Source organism: Ranitomeya imitator, chromosome 7, assembly GCF_032444005.1.
Source record: "Ranitomeya imitator isolate aRanImi1 chromosome 7, aRanImi1.pri, whole genome shotgun sequence".
NCBI lineage: Eukaryota > Metazoa > Chordata > Amphibia > Anura > Dendrobatidae > Ranitomeya > Ranitomeya imitator.
Window position 1 is genome coordinate 10,849,772 of NC_091288.1, and position 22,526 is coordinate 10,872,297.

The 22,526-nt window shown below is 45.4% G+C and overlaps 1 protein-coding gene across 1 annotated transcript in view; it reads right to left on the bottom strand.

The window, feature by feature from the left end:
* The window catches only part of MARCHF4 (membrane associated ring-CH-type finger 4), a 102,144-nt gene that overhangs the window by 21,179 nt on the left and 58,439 nt on the right, over positions 1-22,526 (bottom strand). Inside the window, exon 3 of the mRNA XM_069732684.1 lies at positions 21,527-21,719. Within this exon, the coding sequence (XP_069588785.1) occupies positions 21,527-21,719 (193 nt within the window). The remainder of the gene's footprint in view (positions 1-21,526; positions 21,720-22,526) is intronic.

Below are 22,526 nucleotides of genomic sequence, written 5' to 3' on the forward strand. Positions count from 1 at the left end.
ATTTTTTTTTTTACTTTATAACATTGCCCGGGGGGGCATCATGTTATAGGGTCAGATCGCTGATCTTACACTTTGCAGAGCACTGTGTCAGATCAGCGATCTGACAGGCACTGCAGGGACACTTGCAAGCGCTTGCTCGGAGCAGGCGCTTGCAAGCCACCTCCCTGCAGGACCCGGAAGCAGCTCCGCGGCCATATTGGATCCGGGGCCTGCAGGGAGGAGGAGGTAGGAGACCCTCGGAGCAACGCGATCACATCGCGTTGCTCCAAGGGTCTCAAGGAAGCACGCAGGGAGCCCCCTCCCTGCTCGATGCTGGCCTATACCACCAGAACACTGCGATCATCTTTGATCGCAGTGTGCCGGGGCTAATATGCCAGGAGCGGTCTGTGACCGCTCCTGGCACATTGTGCCGGATGTCAGCTGCGATAGTCAGCTGACACCCGGCCGGGATCGGCCGCGCTCCCCCCGTGAGCGCGACCGATCGCATATGACGTAATATCCCGTCACTGGGAATTAAGTCCTAGGTCACCTCGACGGGATAGTACGTCATATGGGATTAAGGGGTTAAAGTCCACACTCACTGCAGCAAAATAAACTTACTTCTCAACTCTCAACCTTATCAGTTATTCAACTTTTTCAGTTCTCTCCTCCACCCCCCAATACCTTCCCCATCTTCTCTCAGATGAAGACTTTGCATCATTCTTCAAGCAGAAAATTGATAAAGTTTTTGCCTAAAGTCCCCACAGCCCCTTCTCATAACTACTCAGCCATCCTCCTCCAAAACCAGCTTACAAAAGATTAACTTTCCTCTCTACTCTCCAGATCGCATCTCACCACCTGTGCACTTGACCCGATGCCATCCCACCTCATTGCAAACCTCACCACAGTCTTCATCCCAACCCTAACCCATCTCTTCAACCTATCACTAACAACTGGTGTCTTCCCCTCTTGCTTCAAACATGACTCGATCACACCCATCCTCAAAATGCCCTCTCTTGACCCATCCTCTGTATGTAGCTATCGCCCTATATCACTTCTCCCCTATACCTCAAAACTACTGGAACAACAAGTCCATTTTAAACTGTCCTCCCATCTCTCTTCTTGCTCCTTCTTCGACCTCTTACAATCTGGCTTCCGACAGCATCACTCCACTGATACTGCTCTAACTAAAGTCACCAATGACCTATTAACTGCCGAAGCCAAGTGACACTACTCTGTCCTCCTCCTCCTCCTGGACCTGTCCCCTGACTTCAACACACTGGACCATTCCCTACTACTACAGACCCTCTCACCTCTTGGCATCACAGACTTGGCCCTATCTTAGATCTCCTCATACCTAACAGACCGGACCTTCAGCGTCTCCCACTCACACACCACCTCCTCATCTCGCCCCCCCATCGGTGTCCCCCAAGGTTCAGTCCTAGGGCCCCTGCTCTTCTCCATTTACACCTTCGGCCTCGGACAGCGCATAGAGTCCCAGACACAGATCTACATCTCTGGACCAGATATCACTTCCCAACTAACTAGAATCCCTCAATGTCTGTCCACTATTTCATCCTTCTTCTCTGCTAGATTTGTAAAACTTAACATGGATAAAACAGAATTCATCATCTTTCCCCTACCTCACTCAGCCCCCCAAACAGACCTGTCCAAAAAAGTCAATGGTTGCTCATTCTCCCCAGTCCTGCAAGCTCACTGACTCGGGGTAAAACTTGACTCTAACCTCTCCTTCAAACCACACATCCAAGCCCTTTCCACTTCCTGCCGCCTCCAACACAAAAATATTTGCCGAATCTGCACATTCCTCAACTACAACTCTGCAAAACCACTAGTGCATCATCTCCAGTCTTGACTACTGCAACCTCCTGCTCTGTGGCCTCCCCTCTAACACTCTCACACCCCTCCAATCTATTCTAAACTCTGCTGCCCGACTAATCCACCTGTCCCCCGCTATTCCCCGGCCTCTCCCCTCTGTCAATCCCTTCACTGGCTCCCCATTACCCAGAGACTCCAGTACAAAACCCTAACCATGACGTACAAAGCCATCCACAACCTGTCTCCTCCATACATCTGTGACCTCGTCTCCCGGTGCTTACCTACCTGCAACCTCCGATCCTCACAAGATCTCCTTCTCTACTCCCCTCTTATCTCCTCTCCCCACAATCACATACAAGTTTTTTCCAATACATCCCTCCTCAGACCCTTTGTTAGCTAAATGTGTAACTAAAGTGAATGCATGGTCCAACCTCCCATTATCAATTATAGGTAGAGGAAATCTTATAAGATGATCTTTATGCCACAGTTGTTATATGTGCTACATAACGCTCCTTGTTGGCTTCCTCCCCGTATATTTTGTAAAGTACAAACCATGTTCAGGAAATTACTATGGTGTAAACAGCATGCTCAAAGAAAACTACAAACTCTCCAACATAATAAGGATGAGGGTGGACTGCCCATTCCTGATCCATGGCGGTATTTTATCATATCCAAACACCTCCATGGATGTGGAGGCAGAGACGTCATGGGCAAGTCAGGAGCTCTTATTTTACAGAATATGAAATGGGCCTCACCTCTGTGTCTCTGGAGTCTGGGATTTCTCCCGGAGGGAATCCTCTTACTCTCACATTGGCGTTAGTGTATGAAGGGTGGAATAGAGGAAAGAAACTTATGGGTAGTAAGGGATTCACCAAATACACACCACAATGGCATATTCCTAATTTGGGTGAACTAGCAAAGGTAAAGGGTTTTTCTGATTGGGAGTAAAACGTGATCTTGTCGATAGACCAATTATTTGCAAATTCAGTTCTTAAAAGTTTACGACAGCTTTAAGTGGAATTCAATTTATCGCGTAACACTTTTTACCAATACCTATAAATCCGACTTGCTCCCTCAGCTCAATCGCGTCTGATGGATCTTAGCATACATCATCCCCTAATAGATACTATTGCTTCCACAGGTCATACAATGGCTTTAATTTCTACCATACAGAAGTGCCATCCCAACTGGTTGATCACCCGCTGACAGTGAAAGCTATATGGGAGGCAGATGAAGGCCCTTTAATCGATCAAGCAATGGAGAGAGATTCTAGAAACTGTTCCCAAATTATCTCCCGGTGTTGCACAAAAAGCTCTCACCTTTATTTAATTCACAGAGTAAAACAACCTCCAATCTTTTCACAAAATAGGATATCGCCATGATGCAAAATGCTCTAGGTGTGGGATTGATGAGGCTTATCTGATGCAATGATGTGGAAATGTAGACAGATAGACCCATTTTGGGATGAGGTCATCTCCTTGATAGAAAGAGTGTATGGAGTGAAATTGTTAACAGATACCCATATACCGTATGTATATTGGGATTATTTGAAGAATGAGTGGATCCTGACTTGCCCCTATTCATAGGTATCGCTCTTATCTTATTTCAAAGCACGTAAACTTCTTGCATGTCATTGGTTAGACACAGAACCTCCATCTAAGGGAGATTTACAATGACAGATAAATAATATAATCCAATTGGAAAGAGGAGTCATCATGAACGTAACTCGATTCGCAAATTTGAAAAGATGAAGAGTCCTTGATTGGATACTCCAGGCTGCCCACGAATCTACTAATTAGAAATAGAATATTTACGATGCGATCCTTTAATTGTTAGTCCCCTGTTTTCCTTTTTCTCCCCCTTCTATGAATTTTATACTCTGTTATTTTAGAACTGCTCTGAAAATGAAAATGGTCCTCTCTGGGATGTTTGGATTTGGGTTTAGGGTGAGTTAGGGAATTGAAGTTGAGTTACTTTGTTTATGTTTTATGCTATGGAATTATTATGTCATTTATATTATTGAACAGATGAAAAATGTGTATTTGGAGTTTTGCAATAAAAATGATTTGATTTAAAAAACAAAGAAAAAAAAAACAGCTTTAGGACAAAACAAAATGGTACTGGCGTCATCAGTATTTAGTCCGTTTTTACCAATAGTATTTTTCATGAATGGATTAATAAATAAATGACAAAGCAGCCCCATTGACTGTAGCAGGTACATTTTGTATCCGTATAAAACATGGATAGAACACGTGCGTGCGACACAAATGTCTGAGTGAGGCCTTACGCTGATGAGAAAAGATCAGCCAGATATTGAGGCAGAAACTACTTCCAATAGTGTACTACAAAATACTAATCAGCACCGCCGAGTATAAAGCCAATCAATCCATTTATCCCATATTTATCCATCTCATGTACATTTATCCATCTTTAGTAGAAGCACTGTATATTTGTAAGTCTGGTTCATTGAATGTTTTTACATTGTTGGCTTATTTTAACTAACAATTGTTACAAACCTTCACTGATACATTGTATCGGTACTGTGTGTTCCGATCCATATGAGAAGTTATATGTCGGCGGTTTTCATGGAGACGGACGTTGATGACCTCTCTCCAACTATTAGGGCTACGTGGCTCTAGGCCGTCAGCACCAGCCACAAGTCATCAGAACCTCAGAATCGCTGTTGCTGGGAACGACGAATGTGAGTGACAGATATGAGCTGGAGAAGTGAAGCAGGTGAGAGGGAAGATAACAGAAAGTGAAGGAATCAGGTCGCAGCTCTGATGCACGGACACATCCGCCAGCTTCTGCTGAGCTTACACTCTACACTGCCGCATACAACCAGCGTCAATATGTCCGGCCCGAGAATGTCAAAGGTATAGATTAATGTCCTTCCAGAAAGCTATCAGCAATGCTCAAAAAACAACCATGTGGGAGGAGCTAGAATAGGCCCAGCCCCTTTGGTTGATCAGATCACAAGATTATCTTGGAGGAATCAGGACAATTGGCAAATAATCGGTAACCTCCACCCAATCACTTCCCATGTACGCAGACTATATACCACCCACATACATCAGAGGCCTCTGACCAGTATCCCCCCTGCTAGAAATCCCAGACTTTGGCTTTCTGGGCAAAATACTGAAATGCAATTAAAACAGGTTTCATAAGCGTTGACCCCACTAACAACCAGCAAACACAGCGATCTGGGGTCATTTGTGTGTTGTCGGTGGCGTTCCGTCACCGTTACACATCGCGGTGGTGTGAAACCTCCTAATTTAATAACATTCATTAAATGAGATGGAGCAGACACTTCACCTTTTGAAATAACTATTTCCAGAGCTGCACTCAAAATTCTGCTGCTTCCTGCACAAAATGTTTCTACAGTTCATCTGTATTCACAGGTCAACTAGGATCACGCTGCCTCACTGACAGCCACAATGCTATGCAGAAAGAGAACAGAAATCCAAAAGAATTAAGAATACAGCTCTGTTTGTGACAAGAGTAAAATATAAGTACAAGATGAGCAGAGTATGTAACATCGTTATATAAAGAATAGAAAGGTGCGGAGCTGAGGTAGAAGAAAACTCACTACTATTCTAATCAACTGTTAGGAATCCTTCAGGATCCATCATAAATATATAAATGGACCAGAAGTTTATAAAAAAGTGTCCAAAATATGAAAACTGAACTGCTCTCTACAGTGAAGACTAACAGCATCTGTAAGGGGTTTATTAGCAAAGCATTAACTAAAAGAATGTGAGTGCAGCTCTGGAGAATGTTACAGGAGGGAACTCAGGATCAGTAATGTAATGTATGTACACAGTGACTGCACCAGCAGAATAGTGAGTGCAGCTCTGGGGTATAATACAGGATGTAACTCAGGATCAGTAATGTAATGTATGTACACAGTGACTGCACCAGCAGAATAGTGAGTGCAGCTCTGGAGAATGTTACATGAGGGAACTCAGGATCACTAATGTAATGTATGTACACAGTGACTGCACCAGCAGAATAGTAAGTGCAGCTCTGGAGAATGTTACATGAGGGAACTCAGGATCACTAATGTAATGTATGTACACAGTGACTGCACCAGCAGAATAGTGAGTGCAGCTCTGGAGTATAATACAGGATGTAACTCAGGATCAGTAATGCAATGTATGTACACAGTGACTGCACCAGCAGAATAGTGAGCGCAGCTCTGGAGAATAATACAGGATGTAACTCCGGATCAGTAATGTAATGTATGTACACAGTGACTGCACCAGCAGAATAGTGAGTGCAGCTCTGGGGTATAATAGAGGATGTAACTCAGGATCAGTAATGTAATGTATGTACACAGTGACTGCACCAGCAGAATAGTGAGTGCAGCTCTGGGGTATAATACAGGAGGTAACTCAGGATCAGTAATGTAATGTATGTACACAGTGACTGCACCAGCAGAATAGTGAGTGCAGCTCTGGAGTATAATAGAGGATGTAACTCAGGATCAGTAATGTAATGTATGTACACAGTGACTGCACCAACAGAATAGTGAGTGCAGCTCTGGGGTATAATAGAGGATGTAACTCAGGATCAGTAATGTAATGTATGTACACAGTGACTGCACCAGCAGAATAGTGAGTGCAGCTCTGGAGTATAATACAGGATGTAACTCAGGATCAGTAATGTAATGTATGTACACAGTGACTGCACCAGGAGAATAGTGAGTGCAGCTCTGGGGTATAATACAGGATGTAACTCAGGATCAGTAATGTAATGTATGTATACAGTGACTGCACCAGCAGAATAGTGAGTGCAGCTCTGGAGCATAATACAGGAGGTAACTCGGGATCAGTAATGTAATGTATGTACACAGTGACTGCACCAGCAGAATAGTGAGTGCAGCTCTGGAGTATAATACAGGAGGTAACTCGGGATCAGTAATGTAATGAATGTACACAGTGACTGCACCAGCAGAATAGTGAGTGCAGCTCTGGAGTATAATACAGGATGTAACTCAGGATCAGTAATGTAATGTATGTACACAGTGACTGCACCAGCAGAATAGTGAGTGCAGCTCTGGAATATAATACAGGATGTAACTCAGGATCAGTAATGTAATGTACTGTATGTACACAGTGACTACACCAGCAGAATAGTGAGTGCAGCTCTGGGGTATAATACAGGATGTAACTCAGGATCAGTAATGTAATGTATGTACACAGTGACTGCACCGGCAGAATAGTGAGTGCAGCTCTGGGGTATAATACAGGATGTAACTCAGGATCAGTAATGTAATGTATGTACACAGTGACTGCACCAGCAGAATAGTGAGTGCAGCTCTGGAGTATAATACAGGATGTAACTCAGGATCAGTAATGTAATGTATGTACACAGTGACTGCACCAGCAGAATAGTGAGTGCAGCTCTGGAGAATGTTATAGGAGGGAACTCAGGATCAGTAATGTAATGTAATGTATGTACACAGTGACTGCACCAGCAGAATAGTGAGTGCAGCTCTGGGGTATAATAGAGGATGTAACTCAGGATCAGTAATGTAATGTATGTACACAGTGACTGCACCAGCAGAATAGTGAGTGCAGCTCTGGAGTATAATACAGGATGTAACTCAGGATCAGTAATGTAATGTATGTACACAGTGACTGCACCAGCAGAATAGTGAGTGCAGCTCTGGGGTATAATACAGGATGTAACTCAGGATCAGTAATGTAATGTATGTACACAGTGACTGCACCAGCAGAAAAGTGAGTGCAGCTCTGGAGTATAATACAGGATGCAACTCAGGATCAGTAATGTAATGTATGTACACAGTGACTGCACCAGCAGAATAGTGAGTGCAGCTCTGGGGTATAATACAGGAGGTAACTCAGGATCAGTAATGTAATGTATGTACACAATGACTGCACCAGCAGAATAGTGAGTGCAGCTCTGGAGTATAATACAGGATGTAACTCAGGATTAGTAATGTAATGTATGTACACAGTGACTGCACCAGCAGAATAGTAAGTGCAGCTCTGGGGTATAATACAGGAGGTAACTCGGGAACAGTAATGTAATGTATGTAGACAGTGACTGCACCAGCAGAATAGTGAGTGCAGCTCTGGGGTATAATACAGGATGTAACTCAGGATCAGTAATGTAATGTATGTACACAGTGACTGCACCAGCAGAATAGTGAGTGCAGCTCTGGGGTATAATACAGGATGTAACTCAGGATCAGTAATGTAATGTATGTACACAGTGACTGCACCAGCAGAATAGTGAGTGCAGCTCTGGGGTATAATACAGGATGTAACTCAGGATCAGTAATGTAATGTATGTATACAGTGACTGCACCAGCAGAATAGTGAGTGCAGCTCTGGAGTATAATACAGGAGGTAACTCGGGATCAGTAATGTAATGTATGTACACAGTGACTGCACCAGCAGAATAGTGAGTGCAGCTCTGGAGTATAATACAGGAGGTAACTCGGGATCAGTAATGTAATGAATGTACACAGTGACTGCACCAGCAGAATAGTGAGTGCAGCTCTGGAGTATAATACAGGATGTAACTCAGGATCAGTAATGTAATGTATGTACACAGTGACTGCACCAGCAGAATAGTGAGTGCAGCTCTGGAATATAATACAGGATGTAACTCAGGATCAGTAATGTAATGTACTGTATGTACACAGTGACTACACCAGCAGAATAGTGAGTGCAGCTCTGGGGTATAATACAGGATGTAACTCAGGATCAGTAATGTAATGTATGTACACAGTGACTGCACCGGCAGAATAGTGAGTGCAGCTCTGGGGTATAATACAGGATGTAACTCAGGATCAGTAATGTAATGTATGTACACAGTGACTGCACCAGCAGAATAGTGAGTGCAGCTCTGGAGTATAATACAGGATGTAACTCAGGATCAGTAATGTAATGTATGTACACAGTGACTGCACCAGCAGAATAGTGAGTGCAGCTCTGGAGAATGTTATAGGAGGGAACTCAGGATCAGTAATGTAATGTAATGTATGTACATAGTGACTGCACCAGCAGAATAGTGAGTGCAGCTCTGGGGTATAATAGAGGATGTAACTCAGGATCAGTAATGTAATGTATGTACACAGTGACTGCACCAGCAGAATAGTGAGTGCAGCTCTGGAGTATAATACAGGATGTAACTCAGGATCAGTAATGTAATGTATGTACACAGTGACTGCACCAGCAGAATAGTGAGTGCAGCTCTGGGGTATAATACAGGATGTAACTCAGGATCAGTAATGTAATGTATGTACACAGTGACTGCACCAGCAGAAAAGTGAGTGCAGCTCTGGAGTATAATACAGGATGCAACTCAGGATCAGTAATGTAATGTATGTACACAGTGACTGCACCAGCAGAATAGTGAGTGCAGCTCTGGGGTATAATACAGGAGGTAACTCAGGATCAGTAATGTAATGTATGTACACAATGACTGCACCAGCAGAATAGTGAGTGCAGCTCTGGAGTATAATACAGGATGTAACTCAGGATTAGTAATGTAATGTATGTACACAGTGACTGCACCAGCAGAATAGTAAGTGCAGCTCTGGGGTATAATACAGGAGGTAACTTGGGAACAGTAATGTAATGTATGTAGACAGTGACTGCACCAGCAGAATAGTGAGTGCAGCTCTGGGGTATAATACAGGATGTAACTCAGGATCAGTAATGTAATGTATGTACACAGTGACTGCACCAGCAGAATAGTGAGTGCAGCTCTGGGGTATAATACAGGATGTAACTCAGGATCAGTAATGTAATGTATGTACACAGTGACTGCACCAGCAGAAAAGTGAGTGGAGCTCTGGAGTATAATACAGGATGTAACTCAGGATCAGTAATGTAATGTAACGTAATGTATGTACAAAGTGACTGCACCAGCAGAATAGTGAGTGCAGCTCTGGAGTATAATACAGGATGTAACTCAGGATCAGTAATGTAATGTATGTACACAGTGACTGCACCAGCAGAATAGTGAGTGCAGCTCTGGGGTATAATACAGGATGTAACTCAGGATCAGTAATGTAATGTATGTACACAGTGACTGCACCAGCAGAAAAGTGAGTGCAGCTCTGGGGTATAATACAGGAGGTAACTCAGGATCAGTAATGTAATGTTTGTACACAGTGACTGCACCAGCAGAACAGTGAGTGCAGCTCTGGAGTTTAATGCAGGATGTAACTCAGGGTCAGTAATGTAATGTATGTACACAGTGACTGCACCAGCAGAATAGTGAGTGCAGCTCTGGAGTTTAATGCAGGATGTATCTCAGGATCAGTAATGTAATGTATGTACACAGTGACCGCACCAGCAGAATAGTGAGTGCAGCTTTGGGGTATAATACAGGAGGTAACTCAGGATCAGTAATGTAATGTATGTACACAGTGACTGCACCAGCAGAATAGTGAGTGCTGCTCTGGGGTATAATACAGGAGATAACTCAGGAATAGTAATGTAATGTATGTACACAGTGACTGCACCAGCAGAATAGTGAGTGCAGCTCTGGGGTATAATACAGGATGTAACTCAGGATCAGTAATGTAATATATGTACACAGTGACTGCACCAGGAGAATAGTGAGTGCAGCTCTGGGGTATAATAAAGGATGTAACTCAGGATCAGTAATGTAATGTATGTACACAGTGACTGCACCAGCAGAATAGTGAGTGCAGCACTGGAGTATAATACAGGATGTAACTCAGGGTCAGTAATGTAATGTATGTACACAGTGACTGCACCAGCAGAATAGTGAGTGCAGCTCTGGAGTATAATATAGGATGTAACTCAGCAAGAATCTAGAAACAACTTCCTGACAGTCACTTGCATAGCCTCATTCAGATGCACCTGACTTGTCTCCTAATACGTCCTTCCACTATTGAGCCATCAACATCTGTCGTGTCGGCAGCTCGAGTCGCATCACTTGAGTTCGGCACAGGACTCGGCTGCTGAGCAGCTGGAGAATGATCTTCAGCTCTGAAGTCCAGGCAGGAGGGGGCTCCATTGTAAGACTTCGGTGACTTGTATGTTGCTCTCTGGCATTCTGCCCTCGCTCTGTGCAGTAGAGCAGCAGGTCAGGATTTGATCCCGCAGAATGTCTTGGAGCTTGCTGGGTTATTCTCTGCGCAGAGAGCGCCTGCTCTGCATGAGAATGGCATTGATTTGGATACAAGTGAGCGGAGCGTTCAGATGTTTTGGGCAGAGATGTGATGGTTTCATGGCTGGCAGGAGGCAAATGTAATTAGAGCAGAGGATGGAAAGATCAAATCACAGTCATTCTCTGCTTTATAGCCCCATACAAAGGAGAGGGGATACATAAAGATCCATCACATGTAACAAGAAATATGTACAGCTGGTATAACCTGGGCATCTCCAGTATATAATTATATATGTACAGCTGGTATAACCTGGTTATCTCCTGTATATAATTATATATGTACAGCTGGTATAACCTGGGCATCTCCTGTATATAATTATATATGTACAGCTGGTATAACCTGGGCATCTCCTGTATATAATTATACATGTACAGCTGGTATAACCTGGACATCTCCTGTCTATAATTATATATGTACAGCCGATATAACCTGGGCATCTCCTGTAGATAATTATATATGTACAGCTGGTATAACCTGGGTATCTCCTGTATATAATTATACATGTACAGCTGGTATAACCTGGACATCTCCTGTCTATAATTATATATGTACAGCCGATATAACCTGGGCATCTCCTGTAGATAATTATATATGTACAGCCGATATAACCTGGGCATCTCCTGTAGATAATTATATATGTACAGCTGGTATAACCTGGGTATCTCCTGTATATAATTATACATGTACAGCTGGTATAACCTGGGTATCTCCTGTGTATAATTATATACGGTATGTACAGCTGGTATAACCTGGACATCTCCTGTCTATAATTATATATGTACAGCCGATATAACCTGGGCATCTCCTGTATATAATTATATATGTACAGCTGGTATAACCTGGGTATCTCCTGTATATAATTATACATGTACAGCTGGTATAACCTGGGCATCTCCTGTATATAATTATATATGTACAGCTGGTATAACCTGGGCATCTCCTGTATATAATTATATATGTACAGCTGGTATAACCTGGGTATCTCCTGTATATAATTATACATGTACAGCTGGTATAACCTGGGCATCTCCTGTATATAATTATATATGTACAGCCGGTATAACCTGGGCATCTCCTGTATATAATTATATATGTACAGCTGGTATAACCTGGGTATCTCTTGTATATAATTATATATGTACAGTTGGTATAACCTTGGTATCTCCTGTATATAATTATATATGTACAGTTGGTATAACCTGGGCATCTCCTGTATATAATTATATATGTACAGCTGCTATAACCTGGTTATCTCCTGTATATAATTATATATGTACAGCTGCTATAACCTGGGTATCTCCTGTATATAATTATACATGTACAGTTGGTATCTCCTGTATATAATTATATACTCTATTATATCTATCTATTATATACACTCTATTGATGCATATGACAAATGATTATCTTCTCCACATGCATCATCAGAGAAGGATTTGCAGTTTCTCTTCATAGATCTGTCAGCAGCAGGCATCAAACACAGCTTAGCTCTGCGCTGCCTAGTTATGACCAACTCTGTTGTGGCTATTAATCACTCTGCCATAACACTGATGTAGATACAGCAGATAAAATCGGTCTGTCAGAGTCCAGTGCAGAGAGTACAAGAGGCATAAGGTGACTTATATACTTAGATTAGGTGGATGATAACTAAGAGCTGTGGGTCTAGTCTGGAGGGGGGAGGGACCTGCAGCACTGAGGAGAAGCAAGTGCTGCTGGGAAATGTAGTTTTAGTAGAAAAGAATAGCACCGCCCACTTAGTGCTGCGAAGTTGGATCCACCATGGGGACAATAGAGATGAAAAGGGTACAAGAAATAAAGTTCTGTTGGGCTTAGGGAACCGTAAGTTCTCATTTACTGTGCTATATCTGTAAATAAACCTTTAATACTTCTAGCAGCTGAGAATTTGGTACAATTGTATCACATCGTAACTGACACATTTCACCTGCACCGACACTGTGTCAGCTGCAGTCAAGACTGAATGGAATTGTGACAAATCCTCAGCTTTGCTCAGTATATTAGACTGAGATGGGCTTGTAGCCATCGTATGTAAAGGAGAATGCTCCCATTCACTGACAGCAAGCAGAGGTAGTGAAAACTGAGATGGGTTGGAGAATTCTCAGTCTGCACAGGTTAGGCTTCATTCATCGTCTGTCATCGGTCCTGGCGCTCTCGGAGGTCTGTACGGAGCTGTCAGCAGGCGCACGGCTGTCACCGGGTGAGATGTTCTCTGCTGCGCTGTAATCAGGCGGATTGTGCGGGTGACTCACGGGGACACATCAGGACATCAGCGCCGATGTATAGGAAACGGCAGAAAACGTTCCAGAACATAGAAAGAAGAAATTCTGCAAATCTGCTGCAGCGTGTGGTATCTCAGATTGTTACCTCGGACGCTGCGATGCATCCGATCTACAGCCAAAGGAGACCTCCAGAAATCAGAACTTTACTAGACACTACAACCCCCAACATGCAACACATCATCTCTATGGGGAGAGTGTCCAACCCACTCATGTCTGATAAGGTATCTAATCCTCTCATGTGTGATACTGTCTGCTGGGCTATGTATCTAATCCTGTCCTGTGTGATACTGTCTGCTGGGCTGTGTATCTAATCCTGTGTGATACTGTCTGCTGGGCTGTGTATCTAATCCTATCCTGTGTGATACTGTCTGCTGGGCCGTGCATCTATTCCTATCCTGTGTGATACTGATGGCTGAGCTGTGTATCTAATCCTATCTGTGTGATACTGTCTGCTGGGCTGTGTATCTAATCCTATCCTGTGTGATACTGTCTGCTGAGCTGTGTATCTAATCCCATCCTGTGTGATACTGTCTGCTGAGCTGTGTATCTAATCCTGTGTGATACTGTCTGCTGGGCTGTGTATCTAATCCTATCCTGTGTGATACTGTCTGCTGGGCCGTGCATCTATTCCTATCCTGTGTGATACTGATGGCTGAGCTGTGTATCTAATCCTATCTGTGTGATACTGTCTGCTGGGCTGTGTATCTAATCCTATCCTGTGTGATACTGTCTGCTGGGCTGTGTATCTAATCCTATCTGTGTGATACTGTCTGCTTGGCTGTGTATCTAATCCTCTCATGTGTGATACTGTCTGCTGAGCTGTGTATCTAATCCTCTCATGTGTGATACTATCTGCTGGGCTGTGTATCTAATCCTCTCATGTGTGATAATGTCTGCTGGGCTGTGTATCTAATCCTATCTGTGTGATACTGTCTGCTGGGCTGTGTATCTAATCCTCTCCTGTGTGATAATGCCTGCTGAGCTGTGTATCTAATCGTCTCCTGTGTGATACTGCCTGATGAGCTGTGTATCTAATCCTATCCTGTGTAATACTGTCTGCTGAGCTGTGTATCTAATCCTCTCATGTGTCATACTGTCTGCTGGGCTGTGTATCTACCGTAATCCTGTCCTGTCTGATACTGTCTGCTGAGCTGTGTATCTAATCCTATCCTGTGTAATACTGTCTGCTGAGCTGTGTATCTAATCCTATCCTGTGTGATACTGTCTGCTGAGCTGTGTATCTAATCCTCTCATGTGTGAACCTGTCTGCTGGGCTGTGTATCTAATCCTCTCCTGTGTGATACTGTCTGCTGAGCTGTGTATCTAATCCTCATGTGTGATACCGTCTGCTGGGCCGTGTATCTAATCCTCTCCTGTGTGATACTGTCTGCTGAGCCGTGTATCTAATCCTATCCTGTGTGATACTGTCTGCTGAGCAGTGTATCTAATTCTATCCTGTGTGATACTGTCTGCTGAGCTGTGTATCTAATCCTATCTTGTGTGATACTGTCTGCTGAGCTGTGTATCTAATCCTATCCTGTGTGATACTGTCTGCTGAGCTGTGTATCTAATCCTATCCTGTGTGATACTGTCTGCTGAGCCGTGTATCTAATAGTACCATGTGTGATACTGTCTGCTGGGCTATGTATCTAATCCTCTCCTGTGTGATACTGACTGCTGAGCTGTGTATCTAATCCTATCCTGTGTGATACTGTCTGCTGAGCCTGAGACGTTCATCTAATACTATCCTGTGTGATACTGACTGCTGAGCTGTGTAGCTAAAGGCCCCTTCACATTAAGCGATGCAGCGATACCGACAACGATCCGAATCGCTGCAGCGTCGCTGTTTGGTCGCTGGAGAGCTGTCACACAGACCGCTCTCCAGCGACCAACGATGCCGGTAACCAGGGTAAACATCGGGTAACTAAGCGCAGGGCTGCGCTTAGTAACCCGATGTTTACCCTGGTTACCATGCTAAAAGTAAAAAAAAACAAACACTAGATACTTACCTACAGCCGTCTGTCCTCCAGCGCTGCGCTCTGCTTCTCTGCTCTCCTCCTGTACTGTCTGTGAGCCGGAAAGCAGAGCTGTGACGTCACCGCTCAGCTTTCCGGCTCACAGCCAGTACAGGAGGAGTGCAGAGCACAGCGCTGGAGGACAGACAGCGGTAGGTAAGTATGTACTGTTTGTTTTTTTTTACTTTTAGCATGGTAACCAGGGTAAACATCGGGTTACTAAGCGCGGCCCTGCGCTTAGTTACCCGATGTTTACCCTGGTTACCAGTGAAGACATCGCTGGATCGGTGTCACACACGCCGATCCAGCGATGTCAGCAGGAGTCCAGCGACGAAATAAAGTTCTGGACTTTATTCAGCGACCAACGATCTCCCAGCAGGGGCCTGATCGTTGGTCGCTGTCACACAGAACGATTTCATTAACGATATCGTTGCTACGTCACAAATAGCAACGATATCGTTAACAATATCGTTATGTGTGAAGGTACCTTAATCCTCTCCTGAGTGATACTATCTGCTGAGCTGTGTATCTAATGCTTTTCTGTGTGATGTTGACTGCTGAGCTGCATATCTAATCCTCTCTTGTGTGATACTGTCTGTTGGGCTATGTATCTAATGCTATCCTGTGTGATACTGTCTGCTGGGCTATGTATCTAATCCTATTGTCACGGGGTCCTTCTCCGGTATCACACAATCAACAGAGAAGAGTGAACAAGCCCAAGACCTTTATTTAGGCAAAAATAAGAAAGGTCCATATACAATCCACCACACAAAGGATAAAATATTCCAGAACACGAATGCAGTTCAGTAACAGGATAAAAGTCCAACAATCCAGCAGACAGAGGATAGCATAGTCCATATACTCTTCTTTCTCTCTGAGATGCTGTGAACACATCATCATTCCACACTGGACTGTGTGTCACCTCCCTGATATTTACAAGCCCCCCTCCTCATTCACAGGTCAGGAGGGGGAAGGTCTCAGGGGCTCATTGTTTCAACAAGCTAGGTCAACATGTCATGAGCATATTAGCAAACAATACTGTAGGGGCTGATATCAGATAGCAGCAACAGCCATTTATCAATTAGCAAATAACTCCTTCTACAAGAGAACACCATGAAAATAAGTAAAATAGAAATATACACAAAAATGACATCCACATAGCATATCACAGCATCACACCTATACCGTGTGATACTGTCTGCTGAGCCGTGTATCTAATCCTCTCCTGTGTGATACTGTCTGGTGAGCTGTGTATCTAATCCTATCCTGTGTGATACTGTCTGCTGGGCTGCTATACCTGGCTCGATGGGCACAGATTCCAGTAAATAATATTGTCATACCCATCTTACTGGATCAGTGGGTATGCGGCCGAGTCTAGATAGCAGAGATGACCGTGAGCCAGCGCCGGGCGACTTTACATCAGCGCGCTCCTGCACCAGCCGGCAGTAAAATTTACAACCTTGGGTCCGTCAGTCATTGGTAACGCCGGCTGGTGTAATGTGAGCGCGCTCCTGCACCAGCCGACAGTAAACGTTACAACCTTGGCTCCGTCAGTCATTGGTAACGCCGGCTGGTGTAATATGAGCGCACTACTGTATCAGCCGGCAATAAACGTTACAACCTTGGCTCTGTCAGTCATTGGTAACACCGGCTGGGGTAATGTGAGCGCGCTCCTGCACCAGCCGGCAGTAAACGTTACAACCTTGGCTCCGTCAGTCATTGGTAACGCTGGCTAGTGTAATGTGAGCGCGCTCCTGCACCAGCCGGCAGTAAACGTTACAACCTTGGCTCCGTCAGTCATTGGTAACGCCAGCTGGTGCAATGCGAGCGCGCTCCTGCACCAGCCGGCAGTAAACGTTACATCCTTGGCTCCGTCAGTCATTGGTAACACTGGCTAGTGTAATGTGAGCGCGCTCCTGCACCAGCCGGCAGTAAACGTTACAACCTTGGCTCCGTCAGTCATTGGTAACGCTGGCTGGTGTAATGTGAGTGCGCTCCTTCACCAGCCGGCAGTAAACATTACATCCTTGGCTCCGTCAGTTGGTGGTAACGCCGGCTGGTGTAATGTGAGCGCGCTCCTGCACCAGCCGGCAGTAAACGTTACATCCTTGGCTCCGTCAGTCATTGGTAACACTGGCTAGTGTAATGTGAGCGCGCTCCTGCACCAGCCGGCAGTAAACGTTACAACCTTGGCTCCGTCAGTCATTGGTAACGCTGGCTGGTGTAATGTGAGTGCGCTCCTGCACCAGCCGGCAGTAAACATTACATCCTTGGCTCCGTCAGTTGGTGGTAACGCCGGCTGGTGTAATGTGAGCGTGCTCCTGCACCAGCCGGCAGTAAACATTACAACCTTGGGTCCGTCAGTCATTGGTAACGCCGGCTGGTGTAATGTGAGCGCGCTCTTGCACCAGCCGGCAGTAAACGTTACATCCTTGGCTCCGTCAGTCATTGGTAACACTGGCTAGTGTAATATGAGCGCGCTCCTGCACCAGCCGGCAGTAAACGTTACAACTTTGGCTCCGTCAGTCATTGGTAACGCTGGCTGGTGTAATGTGAGTGCGCTCCTTCACCAGCCGGCAGTAAACATTACATCCTTGGCTCCGTCAGTTGGTGGTAACGCCGGATGGTGTAATGTGAGCGCGCTCCTGCACCAGCCGGCAGTAAACATTACAACCTTGGGTCCGTCAGTCATTGGTAACGCCGGCTGGTGTAATGTGAGCGCGCTCCTGCACCAGCCGGCAGTAAACGTTACAACCTTGGCTCCGTCAGTCATTGGTAACGCCGGCTGGTGTAATGTGAGCGCGCTCCTGCACCAGCCGGCAGTAAACGTTACATCCTTGGCTCCGTCAGTCATTGGTAACACTGGCTAGTGTAATGTGAGCGCGCTCCTACACCAGCCGGCAGTAAACGTTACAACCTTGGCTCTGTCAGTCATTGGTAACGCTGGCTGGTGTAATGTGAGCGCGCTCCTGCACCAGCCGGCAGTAAACGTTACAACCTTGGCTCCGTCAGTCATTGGTAACGCTGGCTGGTGTAATGTGAGCGCGCTCCTGCACCAGCCGGCAGTAAACGTTACAACCTTGGCTCCGTCAGTCATTGGTAACGCTTGCTGGTGTAATGTGAGCGCGCTCCTGCACCAGCCAGCAGTAAACGTTACAACCTTGGCTCCGTCAGTCATTGGTAACGCTGGCTGGTGTAATGTGAGCGCGCTCCTGCACCAGCCGGCAGTAAACATTACATCCTTGGCTCTGTCAGTCATTGGTAACGCTGGCTGATGTAATGTGAGCGCGCTCCTGCACCAGCCGGCAGTAAACGTTACAACCTTGGCTCTGTCAGTCATTGGTAACACCGGCTGGGGTAATGTGAGTGCGCTCCTGCACCAGCTGGCAGTAAACGATACAACCTTGGCTCCGTCAGTCAATGGTAACACCGGCTGGGATAATGTGAGCGTGCTCCTACACCAGCCGGCAGTAAACGTTACAACTTTGGCTCCGTCAGTCAATGGTAACACCGGCTGGGATAATGTGAGCGCGGTTACACCCATTAATTCTGCTGCTGTAAAACCCTAAAAAAGTAAATCCTAAACCGCGTCAGCGCCTGATTGGCCGGATGAGCTCGTTGATTTGCTCCTTTGCTTGTCACTGGGATGAGAGAAAACGATTGCAGCCCCCCTGGCAGAAAACAAATATATGATTCAGATGACAACCTGAAAGGCGGCGTCCGCACAATCCAATGGGGGCATCATCCTGATGAGTAATGGCTGCACTTCCTGCTGTCTCTTCCTCACGCAGATGGGATGACGTGAAAAAAAACATCAAATTCACAAGATTTGTGGGGATTTTTATGGCGCTTTTGTCTCATTTACTAGTGAAGACATTAACTGGCTGCGGCAGCCTCTGAGCGGCGGCGAGAACAACGCTGCTCAGTAGTCGCTGCTCATTTTGGATAGAGGATTATTATTATGGCCCCGGGCGTGCGATGACGAATCAGGACTTCTCCGCTGTACAAATGCTTGTCTGGCGGAAAAGGAGATGTACGACGCAAACGGTGCAGGAGGGTACAAGGATGACGCGTTTCAAGCCATGGATGGGGCCAGAGCTGAAGGAAGAGCAAAACGGAGCCATAACATCGGCGGACACTATGGAGGCAGGTCCAGAGCTGAAAGAGCAGCACTAGCTGCCCCAACTAACAAGTCTTAGGGGGGGCACAGGGAGGCGAATGCCCACCACAATACATCGGAGACGGGGTTCATGTTGGATTCAGTTTATTGGGACCTCGATTTGTCTGTAGCAGTATAGGGGCTGGAGCTGCTCCTGGCAGTGCTTCCTTTACGCCCCCATTATATATGATAGATTAAAGACCTGGGGCTGCATTAGTGACCCCAGTACCTGCATGGCAATGCTGTAATGTGCCCACACAATTGCCCACCGAAGCTGCCCTAAGTGACCGAGCCCCCAGTATGAGATGATCTCCAGTTACCCCAACCCCCGAGGTCAGTGGTGTCACTAGCCATCAATGTGGCGGTATTTTATGGTGATAAGAGCCAGTGCGCTCGGAAGGTCCAGAAGACTTCTGGAGAATAGCGGAATTCTCCCAGACTTCGTGACGAGGTGGCAAATCTCCGCTGGCGTTCAGCCTTTATATGTGGCGCCAACCTGCTTCATACAAAACAGTGCCCGACACTTCCAGCTGCCGCAATGTCTGACGAGCAGCTCGACACTTTCCAGGCTGCATATTCTGTTTTGTGGGGTCTCGGTCGCAGCGTCCCCTCTGTTCTCCTTTCAGGGTAGCGCTAGGACCACCATGTTTACCGACACACTTGCTCTGATTATTAAGAAACCACTGATCCCCTGTGTCCTGGCAGCGGCGCTGCGCTCTGTCTAGACACCGAGATACCAGGAACCATCGTAGCGTGGCAACTGTAACGACTAATGGCAGCGACACAACAACCCACAGATAATTACAGCGAAAGCATCTTGACGGAGCGAAGCGGCCGCTCATCCCAGCTGCTCCGCACCAGCCATGTGACCAGGCCCTGAGACCTACGGATCTCTAGTGCCAAACAATGGGACAAACAATTAGAAGGAGTCCGTGTCCCCACTGGCCTGATTCACACGAGAAGCATGGTCTTCAGAAGACGGGTGCCACAATACAATGTTATTAAAGAGGCGGTATGAGATTAGAGAAACATGGCTATTTTCTCCCTGCGCATACATAGGCTGCAGTACCACAGCCAGCCATTAGCAAAGGTGGCGCTATTTCTAGAAGAAAACAGACACATTCTTTTAATCCAGGACATTCCCTTTAATACTAAGTGGTCAGGTGGTTGGGCAGTGCTGGAAATGTTTGGCCCCATTGGTGCCCCTTATATGAGCGGTGCCCCTCCGGGTCCAATCTCCACCTCCTCCACACCCAGTCTTCCCTTCTCCCAATACATCTGACCCTGCCTCCACAAGTCGCTGATTTCTGGAAGGTTTCCGCAGACCTGAAAGATTTGCTCTTTTTAATAGGAGCCGCTCGGACCTTCAGGGAGACTCGGGAAGGGTTAATCAGGATTAAAAAACATGGCTCTGTCTCTACAGAAACAGCGCCTCACCAGTACACAGGTTGTATGCGGTATTGCAGTTCATCCCCATTCACTTCTATGGAGATGAAATACCAGACACAACCTGTGGTCAGGGGTGGCGCTGTTTCGGTGGCAAAGTAGCCATGTCTCGCCGTGTGCGTACAGCAGATTTCGCTCAATCCATCAGCCCTTGTTTTAGGTGCAGACTGCAGGCAGGGCAATTTCTTTAATCCATTCATACATTTGTGACTTTTTTTGTGTATGTTTTTTGTTTGCTTTTTATGTTTGTCATTGTGAGCAGGTTTTACGGTTTTCAGATATTTTTGTCAGATTCATCAATTGCGACTTTTGAAAAAGTCACTAAATTTTGGGGCAAAATGTTCTCTGATCCTGACTACGGTGATTTTATATATTCCTGAATTTTTTGCACAAATTTCGGAACATTTTAATGGAAACATGCCACTTTTGAGCTAAAAAAAAAAGTCAGTAAAATATTACATTTTTTAAATAAAATATAATTTTTTGATTTTGCGCAAAAAAAAATTGTGTCAAAGGACAATAAATCCCAAAAGACAAAAAAAAAGTAAACTTGCCCCCCCTCCCTCCCACAAAGTGATGAATGTATCTCTGCATAGCGCCGGGGTCTTCTCACCTATACACACGATGTCCATGAAGCCGTACATCCCATAGCAGATCTGGAAGAGCAGGTCCTGACGCTGCCATTTGGCTGAGGGGCTGAATGTTGACCAGATGAGCCACGAGATGCTGGCAATGAGGAAGAGGGAGCCCAAGATGGCAGCTGCAATCTGCACCTTCTCAATGACCGTCAGCGAGATGGCTTGCCACTGGAAATAAGAGAGAGACACGGCTGAAAACAAGACAAAATCCTTCCCATCTGTAGGAACCGTGCACTGCTGCTTCCAGCTCTACGCTCACGTTCACACAGGGATGTCCAATGTGTGAAATATGTCTAAATCATATTTTTAAATTAAGTATCTAAGTGTTGATTGGCATTTTTTTTTACAATATATATATATTTTTAGAATATGTTGATATATTTAGTTTTGTTTTCCAGATAGAGCTCCAAACCCCCTGCACAGATCTAATGATAAAATTGTGTCTGCCTGCGGTCACCACAAGGGGGAGCTGAGGAGCTCACTGCATACTGTGTTACTATTATTTTCCTAGGCTCCCCCTGCTGGTGGCTGTAGGGAGTGAACATGTTGTCGTTTACCCTGCGTCTATTCAGGGAATTTGGAGCTGTAAAGACTGATCTCCAATTACTATAAAAATATATTAGGACACTAATCCCCCACGGAGTTTGGACCTAAAAACGATACACATTTTAAAAGGTGAATTTACATGAAAAAAAATTAGGGAAATGCAGCACTAATGCTCTGTGCGATCTGAATATTGGATCAAACTCGGGCATGCAGCGATTTGTTTTCCTTTGACAGACGGATTTCTGCAGTTTGATAAAATCCCTGTTTTCTCTGCTGCAGACCTACCGGCTCTCTGACCGATGAGCCCTGGACCTGAGTATACTGTGCATAGGCAGAAAGCTGCCAAGCAGTGGTGGTGGCGGGATTGTGCAGAGCTCATGAATATGGGAGCAGGGTTACTAGTCCTCTACTGATAATCTCCTGCTGGTA